The sequence below is a fragment of the Medicago sativa genome, chromosome 8, assembly GCF_051527215.1.
Source record: "Medicago sativa cultivar Bolivia chromosome 8, Bolivia_mono, whole genome shotgun sequence".
Classification (NCBI taxonomy): domain Eukaryota; kingdom Viridiplantae; phylum Streptophyta; class Magnoliopsida; order Fabales; family Fabaceae; genus Medicago; species Medicago sativa.
Window position 1 is genome coordinate 93,647,504 of NC_140756.1, and position 22,505 is coordinate 93,670,008.

Here is a 22,505-nt window from a genome sequence, read left to right on the forward strand (position 1 = left end):
TAAAAATTCTTATATTTATAACTTTTTTTGATTGTATATACATACTTGGAACAACAATACAACAATCGGTGACCTATTATCATTCAAACCTCTCATACCTACCGTAGACAACACTAGCATACCCTTATCGAATTTTTGAAAAGATAACACTTAAGTCATGAGGATCCAATTCTTTCTTCTCCTCCTCGTTGTTCTAATGGCCCCAGCGGCTGCGTGGGAGCAATTTGAGGAAATTATTACAGGTGGTTATAGCCCCATCAAGGACATCAACGATCCTCAAGTTACCGAAATCGCCAATTTCGCAGTCACTGAGTATAACAAGCGAACTGAGGCGAAGCTGAAGCTCGAGAAGGTCATCAAAGGTGAAATTCAGTTTGTTGAAGGTACTAACTACAATCTCACCCTTTCCGCCAGCATCGGTTCTGTTTCTAACACTTACGAAACTGTTGTGTACGATTTATGGGGGGACTCTAAGGAGCTTACTTCCTTTGTACGTATTCATGCTTGAATTAGCAAATGTTATTATGTGATGATCATCTTATAGCATCATTCACCTCTATGTCTTATTATTTTATATCAATAAAACTTGATTTTGATGCCATTTTGAACTTATTTTCATGGAAAATAACAAAGTTGATTATAATTATTAAGTATGATTGTCCCTTTATTTTTGTGGATATTTTTATTTGACTATTCAAGTATCTTGTTGGAATTTATGTTTACTTTGTATGTTGATTTTCAGTCTTAAAATAATTATCAGCTATACCTATCCCACTATAACATTTTTTGGGGTTGGCGCTATCTGCCACTATATGAGACTAACAACATAAATTTGACTCATATAAGACTTCTAAAATTTCTAAAGTTTCAAAGAGTTGAGTATGCTATGAAACTTATCCTCAATTTAGATTTTAGCTGCACATGAAATTCCTAATCGCTTCCCAAAGGTGTGTTTTGTGGGAATCAAACGTTGGTCCTTACACTCACAAACTCAATGTGTGTTGATAATTGAACTACACTATTTTAATGTGAAGTAATTCTCATCAAATAATAAATGCTGTCAACAAATTTTTTACTCAATGAGTCAATATTGTCTTACTAATAATCATCTCCTAAAAGAAATGTTTTGAAATCATTATATAAGTCTGTTTCAATTTTCAGCAAGATATCATACAAGAAATTACCTTGTCAGCCTTGAAAATAAATATAGACCATATGTTGGAACACTATAGTGTTAATTTGTGAATTAAAAAAATTCCCATGACCAAAAAAAGAAAGCAATTAAAAGTAACAAATTTTTATTGAAAACCAACAATTATTTATTAAAAAAGTTATATATTTAATGCAAAATGTACAAGTTTCCAATGCAAATTTACTACTTTAAATTTCTTAACATTTACAAATTTGCACATGATAGAAAAACCCATAAGATAATCTTAGAAATGATGCTAAATTCAAAGAAATAAATTTGATTGGCTGACAATTGAAACAATGATGTTAAATTCTTTAAAACACATTTTTGACTAGCTAATATTGAAACTATGATGCATGTAAATTTAAAAAACTATTTTGATTGACTAATTGTGAAACTATGATGCATGCTCAATTGTGATTGGTAGATATTAAGCTTGTCATATGTATTGTACTATATCATTTGTGATTTATGCAAGCAAACACTTATTCTATCTCTATCTATACTACTCCATATGTTTTTAAATGAATGTCGTTTTAGCCACAAAAAAAATTGTTTCAAAATGAATGTCAATTTTAGTTTTTAATGCATTAATAACTTTTTCTTTTAATACTATATACACTACTTCCAAAATATTATTTTTTTTCTTTAGTGAAGAAAAAATTAATAGTTGATTAGGATAATTTGGTAAAATAACATCTCTCTTTCTTTTAATTAATGCATTTCTTAATATCTATGTAAAAACCTTAAACGACATTCATTTTGAAACGGAGTGAGTATATATAAAAGAAATACACCATTTTAGATTGATTTTTTTTAATTCTAATTATACCCTTATACAAATTTGACTTTATTTTGTTGATGTCATTAAAAAAATAAGAATTTATATATATTTTTTTGACAAAATTTATATATTTCTTATATTATTTTTTTAGTAATTTATATTTGTTATATTGTTGATATCATTGAAAAAGATAAATATAGTTCGTTATAATATGAAAATGAAGAATATCTATTATCTATAATTATAATTTTAATCAAAATCAAAATAAATTTCATAAAAACCGATGTTCATAATTTATACGCAGTAAATAGAATAGACAGACGAGCACATAGTGATCACACTAGTATTAATATAGATTGTTAATGTTATAGATTATATGGTTTTTTTTTTAGCAAGATTGTGGATTCTTCACATTATTTTTTGACCTCACCCAAATTAAATAGTCATGAGAATCCGATTCTTTCTTCTTCTCCAATTTATTGTTAAAAAATAATATAACAACTATAATAAAAATTCTTATCTTTTATACAATTTTGTTTTTGATTAAAATAATATTATTATCCTTATTTATTAATTTTGTTACGTCTGCGCAACTTAACTTAATTTTTTCCCGTTCATTTGCTTTATTAGGTTTGCAATTATTTAACCTAACAAATTCCATCTAAAAAAATGTATTGTACACAAATTTCATTCCTATCCGCTTGTCTTTTCTTATCTTTTATTTATTGGTCTCTATTATAGTCGAGAAAACCCGTGCGACGCACGGTCAAAAGTCTAGTAAGTATATATTTTGCACTTTTGTAACAAACTATACTTTTTTGAATCAATAACAAACTATACTAAATCAACAATGCAACAATTTATCTAAAAAAAAAAATGTAACAAACTATACCAAATCAACAATGTTGTTACCATAAAGTAAGCTTAGGTTGTTACTACCAAAGGCAAGACACACACATATTGAGTGTATATAAATAATACTTGGAACAATCGTAACCTATTAACATTCAAACTCTCATACCTACCGTGTACAACACTAGCGTACCCTTATCGAATTTTTGAAAAGATAACACTAAAGTCATGAGGATCCAATTCCTTCTTCTCCTCCTGGTTGTTCTAATGGCCTCAGCGGCTGCGTGGGAGCAATGGGAGGAATTTGGGTTAGGTGGTTATAGCCCCATCAATGACATCAACGATCCTCAAGTTACCAAAATCGCCAATTTTGCCGTCACCAGGTACAACAAGCGAAGTGAGACGAAGCTGAAGTTTGAGAAGGTCATCAAGGGTGAATCTCAAGCGGTTGGACTGACTAAGACTAACTACAAACTCACCCTTTCCGCTAGCAACGGTTCCGTTTCTAATACTTACGAAACTGTTGTGTACGAGAATTTATGGGGGGGACTACGAGCTTACTTCCTTTGCACGTGTTCATGCTTGAATTATCAAATGTTATTATGTGATGATCATCTTATAGCATCATTCACCTCTATGTCTTATTATTTTATACCAATAAAACTTGATTTTGACGCCATTTTGAACTTATTTTCATGGAAAATTATGAAGTTGATTGTAATTATTAAGTATGATTGTCTCTTTATTTTTGTGTGTATATTTCTATTTGACTATTCAATTATCTTGTTGGAATTTATGTTTAATATATTGATTTTCAATCTTCACAATAGCGGTTACCTCTTATCCGCTATACCAATTCCACTATAACATTTTTTTTGGGGTCGGCATTACCCGCCACTATATGAGACTAACATAAATTTGACTTGCATAAGACTTCTAAAATTTCAAAGAGTTGAGTATGCTATTAAACTTATCCTCAATTTAGATTTTAGCCGCACATGAAATTCCTAACCCCTTTTCAAAGGTGTGTTTTGTGGGAATCAAATGTTGGTCCTTACACTCAAAAACTCAACGTGTGTTGATAATAATTGAACTACACTATTTTTATGTGAAGTAATTCTCACCAAATAATAAATGATGTCAACAATTTTTTTACTCAATGAGTCAATAATACTCTCTATCAAATTCAATCTCGGTTAAACCAATTGAACCATGAACCAAATGTCTCACAAGTTCAATCTGCGGTTCTACATTTAAAGAATTCCTGTGAGGTTTTATGTTTATTTTGTCTCTAATGATACAGAACAATTAAATAGAAATCGTCACTTTTTCATAATTTAGTAGGTTATTGTTTTTTTAGTCAACTAAAATGTCAGATGAAGATATTTAATCACTTTTTGTTGCAAAATATTTTCCTCCAATAAGTTTTTAAGGAAGAGTGATTCTGTATTTTAACTGTGCATAAACTGTGTGACTTTCTGTGTGTTGTAGTTTGTTTTATAAGTGGAGTCCATGGTCATTATTCATATAAATTGTGATTTTTTTTTTTTTTTAGCAAGTAAACTGTGATTCTCTATCTAAATGAATTGGGCAATATTCAGTATGGTTGTACCATGATTGTTTATAACTGAAACCTTATGAAATCGATCATACTCTTCAATGAGAAAGAAGTAATATAGAGAAAATTCTTGGTGCATTGTATATGATATTGAGCCTCGAGTATTACTTTGTAGTACTCGAATTGAATTATTGTTGCATTGTAATGCCAAAATGAAGACAGTTTATGTTGTTTTCGTGTTTTAAAAATCAGAAACTACTATCAAAGGAATTACGGGTTGAGTCACGACCAGGTCGCTCTCTTTAAGACGTTTCGCGGCACTACCCAAGTTTGTGCAAAGGTAGACTAACAACCGCGCCGCCTCCAGGATAAAACAGCCCAGATGACTGTTACCATTATGTACTGCACAGTATGTAATCGCTCGAGAATATACACCTCAAAATATGGATTAATCGTTTGATTAAAACCACTCAATATGGTACGTGATCACTCGAATCAAAACCGAAGGGACAGAAAGGAGTAGAAGCAGAAGAATGACTCGTTAACACAAGTCGAAGGGAGAAGAGAGGAAAAGCACAGGAAGCATCAACTGTGAATTTCGGTGTGAAGAATGAGTGGGGCGAGCTCTTTTTATAGGGAGAGTTCATAACAAAAAACGAGTGACTTGGGGATTAAGTCGGCTTAATCCTCAAGTAAACGCGTTTTCGTTTCTTAATTGGATATATCTGGAAACTTCTGGATACACGTTTTGGATCGGAACAATTTTATTTGGTACGCATAGCTCTTTCAGATAATGACTAAATTAATTAATTAAACATTTTCAAGTGATAAAAAAATATACATCATTTTGACCCAAGCCCTGCCCAACCGGGCGGCGGTGGCGTCGTCGCGTGATATATATGTTTTTCTAAGCGTTCACTCGTTCGCAAAAGTGGGTACCCCAAGGACACAACCTTGGAGGTCACTCTACCCTTATATATAAACACTTGCTAGTTAGTGTGGCTCACCAATGTTGGACATTTTTTAAGTCACACACATTAGTTCTTACATTGTGTTTTTTTATCCAATTTTCTCACTAAATTCAACTAATGTTCCAACAGTTTAAATTGATAGCGCATTCTGGTTTATGTTGTTGATGGACTAGTTCACACTTCACATAATGTAGATACTAGCTTTACCTTTGCTAGTTCATGTGGATCAGCTCTTTCATTATTGAGATCATGCCTTTTGCATTTAAACTTCCCTTATTAATTCCATGCCTAGTGAAGTACCGTGACACATCAAATAGGGCTATCCTAGTTGCGTATGTACCACAAGTTACCAATATATTGTTGTGCAAGAACATCAATATATTTGAAGAAGATTGAGTATTGTGTAAAACTTTATTATAGATCTGTATTAATCTATTTATTATAGTTTGGATGTGAATGATTTTTGGTATTTGCCATGTTATGCAGCTGAAGAAAAAAGTAAACTCAATTTAATATGATGATATGAAGGACATAAAAAAAATGAAGACAATTTTACAAAGGAAAAAGAGTTCACCTTACCCATGTTCTTTTATGGGTCTTCGTCAAAGAAAAAAGTGAACATTTCCTGCAAAAGAAGAAAAGAAAATGAAGATTAGAATGGAGAAGATGATGAAATATAGATAAGGGTGAGAGAAAGAAGAAGAAAGTTGTGAGAGTATTGAATCTTATATAAAAGTGTGTTAGATAATTGATTTAGTTTGAATTTGAATTTCAAATTTTAGAGCCCAAAGTATGGAAGTGGGAACTTTTTAATTGTACTTTCTCTACATTAAATTTTTCACTTCTTTTGTTTACCGAAAAAGTGTTTGTATGTAGTTGGCATGTGATGACTGCAAGCTGGTATGGGAAGGGGTAACTTTAAAACATGTGCTTATAAAGTGAACCAGCCAATTTTGTTCCAGTTACATGACATAAGTTGAGTTTAGTGATGTCATCTATAAAGAAACGTGAGAATAGACTGATTTTACCCCTTCTTTTTGCAGGTTTACATAGAAAGGGATAAGGACATTAAAGGGTTTTCCACAACATAATAATCTAATAGACAGATTTTACCCCTGATTCTTTTGGTTTTACATAGAAAGGGATAAGGACATTAAAGTGTTTTCCACAACATACTCTTTTCTTATATTAAAGGAGATAGTTTGACTATGTGTACTCTTCAAATGACATACTATAACCATATTTTTATTTATTTTGTGATCAAGTAGTTTAGTTACTAAATATTCACCACATATGGTGAATAAGTGGGATGTTTGAGTTCTAACCCCAACCCTTGAACATCACATGTAGCATATACGATATTGAATTTTTCTTACCGAATATTTTTAAAATATCCAATTTTTATAATTTTTACAAATACACAATTAAAAATACTAAAGACTAAAAATGTGCATTAAGATTTAAGATGCATGTAACAATCGCCAATGTTACTTATTTTAGGACGGAGGTAATACACAAATACTTGACAGCTACCACATTTTTTTGAACAAACCACAGCTACCACACTTCGTTTATATTTATTGTTACTAAGGTGTGGTTTGTTTGGCGACTTTAATTCATAGATATTTTTTTACAAGGTATTTAGTTTTTTTTATCAGAATTTTAAAGAGCTGCATTTTCCTATACAGATTATTTTAGAGCTGAATCTTTCTATGCCAAAGTAAATTCTCTTTTATACTTTTGTGTATTTAGTTTGTTGTATTAGTGCAACAATTTCTACTTATTTTGTGATACTTGAATGCTTAATAGTAAGTTGTGCTGGCCATTTTGAATTTTGATACAATGTACTGTATTTGTTGTATTAGTGCAACAATTTCTACTTATTTTGTGATACTTGAATGCTTAATAGTAAGTTGTGCTGGCCATTTTGAATTTTGATACAATGTACTGTATTTAGTGTTGGACTTACCTAAGTAAATAAACATTTAAGAAAACCAATCATGGTACAGCCATACTAAAAAATATACATTCTTTGTACATCTTGAATGAATAAAATTGTTTGTAGTCCTGAAGATAGGCAGCTTATACATGTTGGAGCAAATTACAAAGGAATAAAATTGATTGAGTTATCAATGTAATAGTATTTACTAACTTATTGATTGACTAACTGAACTTGATTACACATACAAAAAAAAATGCGGGTTGTTACATAAGATCTTACATTTCAGAGAACACTCACAAAAAAATCAATATTTACATTCTTCTAAAAGCACCAAAAAGACTCCTCCAACCTACGATCTCAAAATCGAAAATCTCTATTTTACCACTAGATCAATGTTAATTGGCCATGATTACTTGTGTTAGTTTAATTTAAATATTTCTAACACTCGTGTAAAATTTGAGAATATATTGGTTTTAGTTTTATTTTGTATTAATCTTATATATAGCATTGTGAATTTTATATTACCTTTTTTTCTCGAATTTTTTTATCCTATTCAATAATCCAATCAAAGCAATTCTAAAGATAAAATACATTTAAATATCACTTGACAATTTTTTATAAGAGTGGATATATTGACTCCAACACTAACAATTGAAATTACGAAGAAGATACTTACAATGATAAAACAAATCACTTTTTACTAATGTCTTTTTTTGAGTCACTTAATAAAATAATTCACTTCTTAATAATTCGTTTGGTTGTTTTGACACTTAAAAATTTATATTTGATTTATGTTTTGTTAAAAAATATTATAAACATTCTTTGAAATTTTCATTCAAAAAATATGAATACATATGAGTTAATTTAAAAGTAAAGACTAAAGGTGGTGACTAAACGTAAACGGAAATTGAAAAATCGCTTTAGAATCAGATTCCAAATAATAGACCGATAATCAAGATCCCAAGTTAATTGGAGGCCTCGCAAAATTATCAAGAGTTCAACAAACCAATTTGACGCTCTTCCGCATGAGCCAGAAAAACCTTGAATCCAGCCTACCCATGATGATTTATTAAAAGACCGCCAAAACCCGCATTCCTTAGGTTACCGAAAGAGGAACCATCCACATTAACTTTAATATAACTATCTACGACGGGGGGATACCAACGAATCTGGCGATGGATTGGATGTTTTTATGAGTGACTAAGAGCATGAACCATCGATGAATCTCCCAACAAGTAACTACGAAAAGAGGTCACGTGTTAAGCATAACATGATGTTTGAACCAAATCTGACAATCATTCATAAAGAGATCATTCAAAAAGATGGAACGAAAGTTACCCGAAATATACATTGCTCTAGGATAGTCACGAAGAGTATGCATGCCATCTTCAACAAATGGAGCCACACCTATGACATGTGGTGTTAGTGGTAAGATGTCTCGAGCTTCTAAAAGCGTTTGTAGGGAGACTGTCATGCATCACCAACCAACAAAAATGCTTGAGATTATCTGAAACTGTTAAACGCCAAATCCACTTTCAACAAGCAGCGGACATGTTCTGCTGATTAGAAGAGCGATCCAACCATTTATAACTTTGTCTAGCTGAGCATATGAAAATAAGTGATTTGTCATATTCATAAATCGATATTACAACATATTATTCTATGTGTTAAATAAGTGTACACCGACAAAGTATAAGTAAATCAGTTTTTTTATCTTATTTTTAAGGAGTAGTATAAGTATATAGTAATGATATTTGTACATCCAAATGATGACAACTTTAGTGACAACCTTGCTTTTATCTCTTTTTTGGTCAAAGACAATTGAGAGAGAAAAAGGAAGAGAGATAATAAGTGAGTATGAGAAAATTGTCCAAAAATTATTATAAAATGGCTGTAGAAATATCATTTCTCATTAATTAAACTTTAAACTCTTATTTAATTGTATATATTTTGGTTATAGAGAAACGGCGAGGAATAGACTATTACGATAAGGACAGGTGTTGAGGACAAAAATGGGAAAGCCAAAGAACAATGAAAGGGTAATTAAATAAAATTAGTTCGATCATATGATTCTGGAGTATCAGCAAAAGACAGCAGCATAGTTGAAAAAAAAGAGCACGAACAATAGAAATGAACTAGGAGAAGAAGTCGATTCATTCTCGATCGATCGGAATCAAAAATCCCAACGCAATCCATATAAATGAAGTATCATCAAAATCTGTAAAAATAGGTGTGTGCGTTTCTAAACCCAAGGGGCTTCGAAGAGGCTCTTCGTCAGAGGTGGTGGTTTATTCTGAACCACCACCTCCGACTGAATCTAAGAGCCTCTTCAAGCCTAAGCCCCGTACTCCTTCCGACATTGTTCGTAATACTAGAGATCTTCTCCGTCTCCTTCAAAATTCCAATTCATCTGATAACAAACGTGATAATGACAAGGTTCAATTTCAATCTCTCTCTTTAATTTAGATTTCTTCACTGTTGATGTTTCTGATTTTGTTTTATTTGATTCTTCTGCTATTACTAGATGATCGAGTTGTTTAAGAATCTGAGGGAGATGAAAACGATTCTGTATGGAAATAGTGAAGCTGAACCAGTTCCTGAAGCTTGTTCGCAGTTGACTCAAGAGTTCTTCAACGAAAACACTTTGAGACTTCTTGTTCAGTGTCTTCCAAAATTGAATTTGGAGGTAGTTATCAATTTTGTAAACACGGATTATGAGTTATGATATTAGCATTTGTTTTAATCATATCTGTGATTTTGGGATTCTGCAGGCTAGGAAAGATGCCACTCAAGTTGTTGCAAATTTACAGAGGCAACAGGTTCAATCCAAGCTGATTGCATCTGATTACTTGGAGAAAAATTTGGATCTTATGGATATTTTGGTATCTAGGTAATTAATCGTTGGATGGACATTTATTTGTTAAAAGAATGTTGGATGAACATTTATTTGTTAAAAAATAGAATAAAATTGTTGGATGAACATTTTGGTCTCTTGATGTTTGACTTATAGTTTGTTGTTTAAATCACCGGCTTGACCAAATGGATTGAAATCAAATCCAATTTTGAAATATTGGCTGAATTTTATGTATTTTTTGTGGGAATTAGTCATGCCGCGTTCATATTACTATGTGCATATGACTTCTTCTGTTTCTTATTGGGATACTTGTTGTGAAATTTTACTTTTTTTGCGATTGATTAGAGTATGTTGTTGACTAATTATTGTTTTTTTCGCAGCTATGAAAACCCGGAGATGGCTCTGCACTATGGTGCAATGTTAAGGGAGTGTATAAGACATCAAATCGTTGCAAAGTAAGGAAAAAGGAGGAAAAAAAAATTCCTTTTTGCGTTTTCTGTTATTTCAAACTTAAAGTGATTGTCGTTTTCCAACGGAAATACAAACATTTTGGTCAAGGTTTTAATCACGTTAGATTAGTTTCATGTTTTGAAAGTCATTAATAAATGCTTTTGTTCCAATACGTCTGTATAATTACACCTCCAATGTGAATTGTTTTAATTACCAAATGAGAAGGATACCGTGTATACAAAAACTTGACCGTAGATAGATGAAAAGTAAATTGTCATAGGTATGTTATTTCTTTCAAGCACAACTTCTGTGACTTAGCGGTTAATCTTGGTTTTATATCAGATATGTTTTGGAATCACCGCATATGAAGAAGTTTTTTGACTACATTCAACTTCCAAATTTTGACATAGCCGCCGATGCTGCAGCAACTTTTAAGGTAGTTATTAGTTTTGGTGTCGTGCACATTTTGCCCACAAAGTTTGGTGTTATATCGTGTTATTTTATTGCAGGAACTCATGACGAGACACAAATCTACTGTAGCTGAATTCCTTTCCAACAATTATGAATGGGTAGGTTCCCTGTACCCACTCAATTTAATTAGAAAATATTTACCCTTTTAGTTTATATGCTTGTCTATTGACATGCCACTTTTTGTCCTGTCCCACCTCTTCCTAGCATGGGTGGTATTCTCAATTGGTGAAGGTTCTTACAGTAGTTTAATACTTGGTGCTAGTGAGGGCACTTTTAGCATTTGTTTGGAAGGTACGAAAGAGAGAGGAAAGGAAATCTCATAAATGAATACACAATAATTGAGATCCATTCTACTTTTTGGTTTGCAACTTACAACTGAGGGAGTGGAATAATATGCAGGACCTACATGTTAAAGTGTTTCCTTCCCTTTTGGATGGAAAACATGAGAAAAGGCTGCATATTGTAGCTGCTATCATTACCATAATAACCTTATTTCTTTAATAGTTAACCGTATTAACTATTAGTATTCACGTATTTTAATATTAATATTTACGTCATTTTACACACATACTTTTTTCTTTCTTCCGTGTCAGTTTGTACCAATCAAACAAGAGAAGGAGAAAAGTTTTAGCATTCTTTCTTTTCACTTTCTTTCCTTCCAAACAGCTATGAAACTCAACTCTTTTTTATTCCTTTTACATATTTTCCTATTACTATCTTTCCTTGCACTTTCTCTCTGAAACCAAACAAAGCATTATATTATGTTTTAGTTCCAAATATTTCATATTTGATATATCATTCCATTTTAGTTACCGGCCACAACTCATTTGTTTTCATTGCTAATTCTTTTCAGTTTTTTGATGAATATAACTCCAAGCTATTGGAATCTTCCAATTATATTACAAGGCGACAAGCTGTGAAGGTATGTTGTCATTTTTTTTGCTTGAATTAGGCCAGCATAGAGGTGTTGGGATTCAGAGAAAGAATTTGCCTCTTCAAATTGTTTTAATAAATTTTGCTTGTTTAATGCCACTTCTGAGTTCATTTGGCCTATAAAGTATAAATTTGAAAAATAAACAAGTCAATGCACTGCTAATGCTGCTTTTATCATATTGTTTCCCGTTAGATTGATGTGTAATTATGTTGTTCTCTCTCTTTTTACAGTTGTTGGGAGACATGTTACTTGATCGCTCAAATGCAGCTGTAATGACGCGATATGTCAGCTCCAGAGACAACTTAAGGATTTTAATGAATCTCATGAGAGTATGTTTTTTCCTGTCTTCCAACTTAAGGATTTTAATAAATCTCATGAGATATGTTACTCTGAGTCACAACTTGTTTTGCTGCCTTGTTTGTCTCCTTCCCTGTCCAAAAGCAAAAGGGGGGAGGGGATAGTTTTTATGAACTGCAAAACATCTTTTGTACTTACTTTTCCACCTAATCTGTCCATTCATAGTGAATACTATACATTGATATGGTTAATATTGGGTTTCTGATGAGCACACAATTTAACATTGAATAAAAAGTTAGTTAGTTATATGTTTACTGGCTTTTTATGGGTTATTGCTGATATCTTTCTGCAGGAGTCAAGTAAGAGCATACAAATAGAAGCATTTCATGTTTTCAAGGTATTATTTAATTACAAAATATCGTACACTCTAAAGCTGTTATTCTTAGCGTTTTGCCTCCCAAATTTTGCTTCTCTGTATTGATGTGTTCTTGTCGTAACAGCTATTTGCTGCGAACCAAAAGAAACCGGCTGAAATCATTGGCATACTTGTTGCGAACAGAAGCAAGCTTCTTAGACTGTTAGGCGACTTGAAAATTGATAAAGGTAAGAGGGATTAGACGTTATTTGTCAAGAGTTTTGCATTTGTTTTGACGGTATTATGTTCCTAAATTTACATATTTATTGGGATGGTCAGAGGATGAACAATTTGAAGCTGACAAAGCTCAAGTTATGAAGGAAATTGCTGCTCTTGAACCTAAAGAGTAGGGACCATCATGAGCTCCGTGTTGTGTCAAGTAGCAAGTTGCATTGTGCGTTTTCATTTCAATTGGTCGTCTATTGTTACAGCTCTTTTAGTCTTCATTAAGTTAACATTAATATTTCATACACATTTCTATGTTACAGTTTCATAATTTTATTTTGGTTTTGTAAATTTATTACAAAAATAAATTGCTCAAAAGAGATACATGCGATAGTATATGGCTTTTTTGGTGTTACTTTACCGTAGCAACTCAGGAGATTGTCAATTGCAGAGGTCATGCTAAAAATTATAGGGTTAATTTATTTTTACTACTGTATGATGGTCTTCTGAAATGCAGTTTAAACTTGCTGCGTTAACAAATTCTGTCTGATGCAAAATTCGGTTGCACAAAATTTGGTCCTCAAGCGCATATCTTTTATATCGAAGGTCTGTTTGACACCATGAAACATTTTCTTGAAGAAAAATATGAAACATTTCAATGCTTTTTAGATGTTCCATAGGATATTGAGTAGGTTGGAGTTTCGTTTGGGCATTGCAGAATGAAGGGAAAGTTCAATGGAACAATATACTCCTCTGTTTTATGTATTATAGCTTGGGAATTGCAGAATGAAGGGAAAGTTCAATGGAACAATATACTCCTCTGTTTTATGTATTATAAGAGCATCCACAATGGTAGTTTCTTAACAAGGACTTCTTAAATGGACCTCATGTGACACATCACTTATTTATAATTTTTTAATAAAAGTACCTATTGAGGACTCAATGACTCCAATGATAATACAGTAATAAAGACTCCAATGAAAAGTACTTAAATATATTCCACTATCTTTACATCATTAAACAAAAATAATTTACATATTACTCCTTTTTACAAGTGGGACCAAGTAGTACACATTTTATTACTCCTTTATGCAAGTGGGACCAAGTAGTACACATTTTATTACATTTTTAAACGTGGGACCCGTTAGTTATCCAGGAGAGAGGGTCCTTATATAGTTGTCTGTTCTTTAACGGGGACTCATTTTTTCTTCCTCCAATGGAGGGTCCTTAACGGGGAGTGGTCCTTGTTAAGTAAGGATCCCCATTAGAGGTCCTCCGAATTTATGGATATTAAAACAGGTTGGTGTAGCAGTAAATTTATAAGACGTGTTCTACTTTTTCATATTTATTTTTACCATTTTTGTTAAGAAGGCAAAAGACGGATATTATTTTACTCCTTTCAAAAGAAAACTAAAAGTGATGAGCGTCCTTCAAGCACATATCCTAAACATGGGATCAACGAAAACAAAGTACAAACAAGTATTTTTATATTTTTCATGAGAGAAAATATAAAAATACGAAAAAGACTTACGAAAAAATGACTTGTCTCAAATATGCTACCAAAAAAAAAGAAATAGTTAAGAGTGTCTAAGACAAATAGTTAAGAAAACAATGATTGCTTTTCATCGAAGAAACTTATAGAAAAAATATCTAAGACATTCGTTAAGAAAACAATAATTACCTTGCAAAATGAAGAAATCAGCACTACTACTTTTAGCTTCCCTTGCTTAACATATCCAAAAAATAAATAAAAAGTGAAACTGGGAGGAAGTATATTCTACTCTAGGACTGAAAAAAGACTGCGATAGATTCTAGAATTGAGATAAGATAATTTTGTGGTGTTGCAAACCACTTACTTCAAGGAATGTAGTGGCAGGACAGTTCTGACTCTGAGTTTCAGCATAAAACATTGATTTGACACATACTGGAAATTACTGACAGTTTATGTTAATGTCAAAAAACATACTGTCGTTTTTTTGTCTTAAATCAAAAGTGTTGAACTCAAAATGAGTATCACCACTTCAACATTCTCTATTCTTCCTTTAAACCAATTCCTCAACAATGCCAAAAACATTTCTCATCTTAAACAAATCCATGCACTTTTTCTCAAACACGCACCTCATCACTTCTTTGATCGTCTGCTATTTCGGGTTCTCCAGTTCAGTGCTGAAAAATCCAATCTTTGTTATGCCCACAAACTGTTTGATACAATGCCAAACTGCTCAAATTGCTTCATTTGGACTTCTCTCATTCGTGCATTCCTTTCCCATCACACACATTTTCGCCATTGCATTTCCACCTACGCTAGAATGCACAAAAAAGGGATTTTGCCGTCTGGCTTCACATTCTCTTCGGTTCTCAATGCATGTGGCCGTGTCCCTGCTGTGTTTGAAGGGAAACAAGTGCATGCAAGGTTGGTTCAGTCGGGGTTTCTTAGAAACAAGATTGTGCAAACTGCATTACTTGACATGTATGCAAAATGTGGCTATGTATGTGATGCACGTGACGTGTTTGATGGAATGGTTGAGAGAGACGTTGTTGCATGGACAGCTATGATTCGTGGGTATGCCAAGGCGGGGAGAATGGTTGATGCAAGGTTGCTGTTTGATAACATGGGGGAAAGGAATTCTTTTACTTTGACTACTATGGTTGCTGGGTATGCAAACTATGGAGACATGAAAGCTGCCAAGGAATTGTATGATGTCATGAATGGCAAGGACGAGGTCACATGGGTTGCAATGATAGCTGGGTATGGGAAGTTGGGGAATGTGAGTGAAGCCAGAAGGATATTTGATGAAATACCAGTGCCACGGAATCCATCAACTTGTGCGGCATTGCTGGCTTGTTATGCCCAAAATGGATATGCTAGGGAAGCCATTGAGATGTATCAGAAAATGAGGCGAGCAAAGATTAAAGTAACTGAAGTGGCAATGGTGGGTGCCATATCCGCTTGTGCTCAACTTAGAGACATTAGAATGTCTAACTCGCTAACATATGATATCGAGCAGGGTTTTTGTGGTAAGTCCTTTCTTATTGTTTTTTCCTTTTTCTTTGGTGGTCTATTATTATGTTTGTTTTAGGTAATAAGTTTGGCACTAACCTTTGTCCTTTTGTTTGATTGTTCTTTTATCTCAGAGAGGACACATATCGTTTCCAATGCATTGATCCACATGCAATCAAAGTGTGGAAATATAGACTTGGCATGGAGGGAGTTCAGTATAATGAGAAACAGAGATTTGTATACTTACAGTGCAATAATTGCAGCTTTGGCTGAGCATGGGAAATCACAAGATGCTATAGATCTTTTCTTGAAGATGCAGCAGGAAGGTTTAAAGCCAAACCAAGTTACATTCATTGGGGTCCTCAATGCATGTAGCGCTTCAGGTCTAATTGAGGAAGGTTGTAGGTTTTTTCAGATTATGACTGGGGTGTATGGTATTGAGCCCTTACCCGAGCACTATACTTGCATGGTTGATCTTCTTGGTAGGGCCGGGCAATTGGAAAAAGCATACAGTCTCATAAAGGAGAATTCAGCTAGTGCTGATGCAACAACTTGGGGTTCTCTATTAGCAGCTTGCCGGGTTTATGGCAATGTGGAATTGGGTGAGACTGCTGCCAGACATCTCTTTGAGATTGACCCTACAGATTCTGGAAATTATGTTCTTCTAGCAAACACTTATGCATCAAATGATAAATGGGAGCGTGCAGAAGAAGTTAAGAAGTTGATGAGTAAAAAGGGAATGAAAAAACCTTCGGGGTATAGCTGGATACAAAGAGAGACCAAAGGACAGTATCAAGAAGAAGCACATTGCTTGGTAGTTTCAGCCAGTTAGACATCTTTGTTTTCCTGATTACCTTCTGTCTCGACGAGCATTGCACATCATTTGTCGTTGCTTGTATGTGCAAAAAATTTCAGTAATTCTGACATGAGCTTTTGATTTACAAGCTTTATTTTCTGGATCATCATACATGAAACCATCAAGAAAGGGTGCCAATCAAGTATTCTGCTGTGCAGAATTGATATACTGAGGATGGGAATGGGGTATCTAGAATTTTCTCACAAGGAGAGCCTCTCTGACTCTGAGTGTTGAACCTTTGCAGAGTTGCATGTGGAAGGCTGTATGTATGCTTTGAACATGGCTTTGGAGGTCCTTGGTATCAGTTTCCCATCCCACGTAAATAATGGCCATTGTAATAATAAGATATGTCATTCGCATGGTCATTTCCTTCTTATCAGTAATGTGGCACTGACTGGAGTTATGATTGATCCGCAAGGTACTTTATTTAGACACCTTTGTTCTTAACTAGAGAATATTATTTTTGTTGTTCTAGAATGGAGCTTGATCCTTTACTTCTTCCAGCATTTTGCAGCAAATTTTTCAGGTGTAATAAAGTGCTACTTCGCTGGGTGATATGCTGTCTTGTTAAGAGACACTTAGCTGCACGGCTACATATTGGAAGATCATCCAGATCCTCTAGAGACTGGAGTGTTTGGATTGTCAGGTACTTGCTGTATTTATACTATTCCATATGCCGCTTTTAACTTTTAAACGATGTTTTGGAAAAAAATAATTATTCTATTTATCTGTAACTTCAAAATTTTAAAACAAAATCAATTGTATTTCTTGGCATGGATTTTTATCTTGTGGACATTTATGTAAACATTGTCGGATGGACATGCAATGTGAATGTGACAAATTGTTATCATGTGCCATCGTTATTCATATGAATGAATTATTTAAAACACAAACTTGCACATATATGTTTAAAAGATTTTATTTTATACTTGTGTCAAAATCTGATGGTTCATTTGCTTCAGGTCTGTTGTAGACATTGACATCACATCTCAGCGTGTAGCTGCTTTGAATTCTTCTTTTTTTTCAATGATGCTTTTGTTGAGCCAAACCGAGTGAGAAACATCATCGTCTTTTGACCATTTCCCTGTTGTTATAATGTTTTGTAGTTTCATGAATAACCTTAATCATTTTCTAATTCTCTTGCTATCTTACTCACCAAATCATTAGTTTAATCCAGTCCTTTTTTTCTTCTAAGAATGACACATGGTAATATGGTATAATAATGCAACTTGATTTAGAATAATTCCATTCACATATGGCCTATTGAGCCGGCTACCAAGAAACATCATCGTCTTTTGACCATTCTTTGTTTATTTCCATTTACTATTATATTGAAATTGAAACTCCTTTTTCAATATCTTTTGTTTTTAATATTGTATGATCGAGTCTTTTGGTAGTTGGTATTATCCTAAAATCAACAAAATTGGAAGAAATATGTAAATAAATGGCAAGTAGTTAGCCATCCATCATGAAGTGAGTTGGCATGCGCATCTCTTTCTTGTTTGGTTTACGAACTCTCATCATATTCATAACATGCAGTGAACCTTAATTGTATGCATATAGAAGATAATTGAATAATCCAACTTCTTAAAACCTTTGGTAAGTGGTAAGTGAAAACATGATGAACATAGAACCGATGAGTTTCTTTAAGTATCTTTGGATTTGGATTTTTTTTTTTTTTTGGTTACAATATTTGGATTTTGATTAACGTAATTGATTTAAATGAAATAGAATATTTTATATTGTGAACAATAAAATACCATGGATATAATTTCATTTTATTTAATACCACTATCTTTTTATAATGAATAGAACATTCCATGAAATTAGTTTTCGTTTTTCTTTTAATTATAAAAAACAGTTTTCTTCTCATTTTATAGATATTTTTCCCCACATTCTATTGTATTTCATTATCATTTCTTTTCACTTGGCATATCATTAGTTAATTAGGTTGACTATGTCTATTCAATTTAGGATGGGTCAATGTGTATCTAAACGTATCTTCGTACAAGGCATTTGAGCTGTATGCTTCAACGTCTCAGTCTTTACAACTAGCCTCTAATTGACATCAAAATAATGTTTTAAAAATTGAAGCTATTAGATAATGAATGGTTTTACTTTGAACCTTTCTTGTTTTGTCGTTTGATTCAATTTCAGTTGATTCATACATTTAGTTGGTCGAACCAATCAAATTAAAATAGTCTAAATTCGGGGAATGATGTTAAACTTGTAGTTGTTTTAGAAGCACTTGTCAGTATAGTTTCAAAAGTCATAGTAAAATTCATCTTTTGTTTTGCCACAAACCGAAGAAAGGCGTTGCTCCCAGAGAACGTTACAATAATGATATTTGAAACTTCAAGGAATGTAAAAAGAGTAAAACATAATTAAACAATAAATACAAATATGAAGAAATAGAAAGTGATACAATGTATAGCACAGCACACGCACAAAAAGCACACCCCTAAAAGTAAGTATCCTGTGAAAGAATTACCTCAAAAGTCAAAACTAAGACTCTTAAGAAGAAGCTGATAGTACCCAAAATATACAAAGGGGTCTAAAAGTAAAAGACACAAAATAACAGAAAAAATTCAATGTAATATTTCTACACATCATTCCTATACTTACTATGGCTTAAAGGGTAGAAGAACCATAGCCATTTGCTCCATTAACACCATCTGAAGTCTTGTTCTCTGCTTTCTTTCTCTTCATGCACACCATCCACGTGTAAGCTTCCAAAAGGACAGCAATGCCCCCCAAAGCACCAATAATACCAATGTAAGCATGCTTCCAGTTCTTGTAACGATCCCCTACAAAATCTCCCAATGCTTCAAACCCTTTGAAAACGTTTGTAATGCTAATGCTTATGGTAACATACCCTACAACGTGGTGGTAGATATTCCAGTAAAATCTCAACTTATGGTCTTTGTTTGGCCTCAAAAATAGAGCAAACACTTGAAGAGTTGCCAAGGTTACAAGAACAATAGCAAGTGCTCTATGGGTGTCGTATGTAATACCCTCTGAATCACTACCGAGTTTGAGACCAGTACCAAAACCAGATAATCCAACTATGTAGGCAGAGACTTGACAAGTTATGTGAAGATAGAACCAAGCAGGGTCTGCGGATTTGAACACCTTCAAATACCTTGCTATTACTGCTCCTGTTGGCATCAAGATTCCCCAACTTATTGCATTTAGAACTCCATGTGTCTGAAAATTAAGAATAACAATCATTTAAAATCAAATACCAATCAAACAAGAATCGTCCCTAATTATAAAGTACTAACACGACATAATTTATAAAATTGGAAGCCACATATGTAAGTACCAAGTTGGTGTTGGTCGGACTACACTAACACGTGTTGGATGCTGAACACACCTCAAATTTAAAGTGTCGGTGTCGCATAGATACCAAACAGGATAATACAATCATATGGAGTGAAAATTAAGATTTAGATAAGTAATTTTTTAAATAAAGTTCTAGGATTGTGATATGGTCCTATGCAATTACATTATGACCACAATCGAAACACATAATGATACTCTCTATTATCAAGAATTTGGATGTGAGTATGAAAACATGATATTAGTTTCGACATAAGTATCTATATCAACAATAAGAAACACTATTTTTTGTATGAATTTAACAAAGATTTGATTAAAGTCAAATATTTATAATGATCCAACGGTTTTGTGTAAAAATTCTTATGCAAGTGCTTATAAATTAAATCCTTAAAACAGTATGAACTTACATTTCTTCTTCTTTGACGCGAACCAATCCCACTTGCAGCTTGGGAGGTACCAGAAACAAGATCCAAGACTTCCTTAGAGTTTTGGTGAGAAGATTCATGGCTATGTTCTTGAGGAGTAGTATCAGAAGAGAGAACCCCATCTTGCCATACATGAACCAAAGAGGTTGTTCCATTTGGAAGGGTCAAAGTAGCAAAAATAGTAACCTCATTATTCTGATACGTGGCAGACAAACCAGAAACAGGATAACTAATGGATCCTTCTTGCAACCGTGTGCTTGTGTCTACAATGTTTGAAGTATATGCTTTTGGGCTTCCACTGGCTTGTGGAATAGCCACCAAAGCTTGTGCTCCGATCATGGCTGGGTCAAGGGTGCTGCTTGGATTGATGGCCCAAGCAACCCACCTATTTGTTGCAGTTATTCCAGTGTGTATGTATGCTATGTCTAATTTGCCACTTGTTTCATCGTATGACCAGTGGAGGTACGAGGTTAACTGTGGAAGATCACGACATGTTGTGAATGCTTTGTTGTTTGAGAATGTTTGGTTTTTACATGATTGGGTTTGAGCTGAGGATGTCAAAATTATGCTACTCAAAACACACAAGGCCAACGTAAGCCTCAACATGATGGTGCTAAAATTGTATCCTCCTTCTCTTTGCTTTATGTAAATTCTTCAATATGGGTTGCTTTTGGCCAAATTAATGGGTTTTTGAGAACAAATTCAAAGGGATCTTTATTGTTTATTTCTTTCTTGCTGTGATGTAAATAACTAAGAGTTAGTTTAATACAATATGAGAGGGACAGAGGAGGGAGATTTGTTTATTTATTATATGAAGAGTTGGTGGGGTTTGGTTGTTGATGTGGAATGAGGGCGGAAGAAGAGGTAAGAGAAGGAACAATATCATACAATTTTTGAATTATTAACAAATAAACCCTTGATTAAAATTTTAAGATAAAATAGTTCCACTAATCATCATAAAATAAAATTGATATGACCGTGTCATAAGTCATAACACTAGTTGTTTTTTTTTTGTGAGGGATAACACTTGATAAGTTTTAACTATGTTAGTCTACTAAAAACATATAAAGTTTTCAGTAGTTTTTTTTAGAATAATGCTTTGTATCCCGAATTTTTGTATCCCGAGAGCATCCCAAATGTACGTGGCACTGCTTTATTGTTTGCTAACCGCCTGAATGGTAAGTGGGGCCAGTTCTTTTTTTTTTTGTTAACAAAGTCTTTTGTGGATCGGGATACATTCCCGAGAAAAACCTCGGGATGTATAGCACTGCTGTTTTTTTTATATAAGAATGAATTTGACAACAAATTTTTAAATTTTAGTGAATGAATTTGATAAATGCTTGAAAACTAATGTACTGATATTTTTGGTTAATAGTAAAACCGTTTTTGAATGAGCAATATACTGTTTAAAGTATCAAAGTGAGATTTAAGTCTAAGAAATTGAAATATTACCATTCCCGCAAATAGTTTGAACTATTATAGTGACCCGTGCCAAGCACGGGGAAATAAAAAACTTTTTTGATCAAATGTATAGATTTTATGTTATGTTATCTTAAAGTTATAAATGTGGTTATAATTCAAATTTGATATGGAAAAAAATATAATCTTAATTTTGTTAATTTTGTATATATTTTGAAATATTTAAACATTGCACATAACGATTAAAGTATTTGGATTTATACTTATACTAATTATTTGTAGTATAAGATGTACTAATTGTTAAACTTAGCATATGTAATATTTTTGTAAAAATACACTGACGTACTGTATATTGTTATTTGTTGACATAATGTATTTTATTAATCATAAAAACTAAAAAATTTGTATTTTTTTTATATCATATTCAGTGTCAGATGTATACACCTAGTCTGTGAATGAACCCGTTAATTTTTTACGGGTGTGTATAAATATAGTTGGGCTACAGAAACGCCGATTGTTATTTGTTTTAATTTTTTACAAAATCAATGGTCTAATGTAAATATTAGACATCGCAACG

At 33.0% G+C, this 22,505-nt stretch overlaps 3 protein-coding genes and 2 pseudogenes across 3 annotated transcripts; 4 read left to right on the forward strand and 1 right to left on the reverse strand.

Moving 5' to 3' along the window:
* On the forward strand, positions 1-601 carry LOC146903516 (cysteine proteinase inhibitor 5 pseudogene; annotated as a pseudogene).
* A 2,386-nt stretch (positions 602-2,987) lies between these two features.
* Positions 2,988-3,559, forward strand: LOC146903517 (cysteine proteinase inhibitor 5 pseudogene; annotated as a pseudogene).
* A 5,819-nt stretch (positions 3,560-9,378) lies between these two features.
* LOC146903518 (putative MO25-like protein At5g47540) lies at positions 9,379-13,300 on the forward strand. Its single transcript, XM_085736306.1, has 11 exons — positions 9,379-9,735; positions 9,824-9,985; positions 10,071-10,189; positions 10,534-10,608; positions 10,946-11,039; positions 11,113-11,172; positions 11,928-11,996; positions 12,239-12,337; positions 12,658-12,702; positions 12,806-12,908; positions 13,000-13,300. Exons 2-11 carry the CDS (start codon positions 9,824-9,826, stop codon positions 13,068-13,070), a joined length of 897 nt encoding a protein of 298 aa, XP_085592432.1. The 5' UTR covers positions 9,379-9,735; the 3' UTR covers positions 13,071-13,300.
* Positions 13,301-13,771: 471 nt separating this feature from the next.
* On the forward strand, positions 13,772-17,886 carry LOC146903519 (putative pentatricopeptide repeat-containing protein At5g37570). Its single transcript, XM_085736304.1, has 4 exons — positions 13,772-15,903; positions 16,021-17,160; positions 17,247-17,388; positions 17,705-17,886. Exons 1-2 carry the CDS (start codon positions 14,892-14,894, stop codon positions 16,716-16,718), a joined length of 1,710 nt encoding a protein of 569 aa, XP_085592430.1. The 5' UTR covers positions 13,772-14,891; the 3' UTR covers positions 16,719-17,160; positions 17,247-17,388; positions 17,705-17,886.
* Positions 17,887-19,107: 1,221 nt separating this feature from the next.
* LOC146903520 (cytochrome b561 and DOMON domain-containing protein At4g17280-like) lies at positions 19,108-21,168 on the reverse strand. Its single transcript, XM_085736305.1, has 2 exons — positions 20,492-21,168; positions 19,108-19,949 (listed from the first exon to the last, which is right to left on the reverse strand). The coding sequence occupies exons 1-2, from the start codon at positions 21,113-21,115 to the stop codon at positions 19,374-19,376; spliced, it is 1,200 nt and encodes a 399-aa protein (XP_085592431.1). The 5' UTR covers positions 21,116-21,168; the 3' UTR covers positions 19,108-19,373.
* Positions 21,169-22,505: the final 1,337 nt, after the last annotated feature.

Coding starts and splice junctions, on each gene's coding strand:
- LOC146903520 (XM_085736305.1), bottom strand. CDS start 21,115: ATGTTGAGGCTTACGTTGGCCTTGTGTGTTTTGAGTAGCATAATTTTG. Junction 19,950..20,491: donor CGCGTCAAAGAAGAAGAAAT/GTAAGTTCATAC, acceptor CTTAATTTTCAG/ACACATGGAGTTCTAAATGC.
- LOC146903519 (XM_085736304.1), top strand. CDS start 14,892: ATGAGTATCACCACTTCAACATTCTCTATTCTTCCTTTAAACCAATTC. Junction 15,904..16,020: donor TATCGAGCAGGGTTTTTGTG/GTAAGTCCTTTC, acceptor CTTTTATCTCAG/AGAGGACACATATCGTTTCC.
- LOC146903518 (XM_085736306.1), top strand. CDS start 9,824: ATGATCGAGTTGTTTAAGAATCTGAGGGAGATGAAAACGATTCTGTAT. Junction 10,609..10,945: donor AGACATCAAATCGTTGCAAA/GTAAGGAAAAAG, acceptor GTTTTATATCAG/ATATGTTTTGGAATCACCGC. Junction 11,997..12,238: donor CAAGGCGACAAGCTGTGAAG/GTATGTTGTCAT, acceptor CTCTTTTTACAG/TTGTTGGGAGACATGTTACT.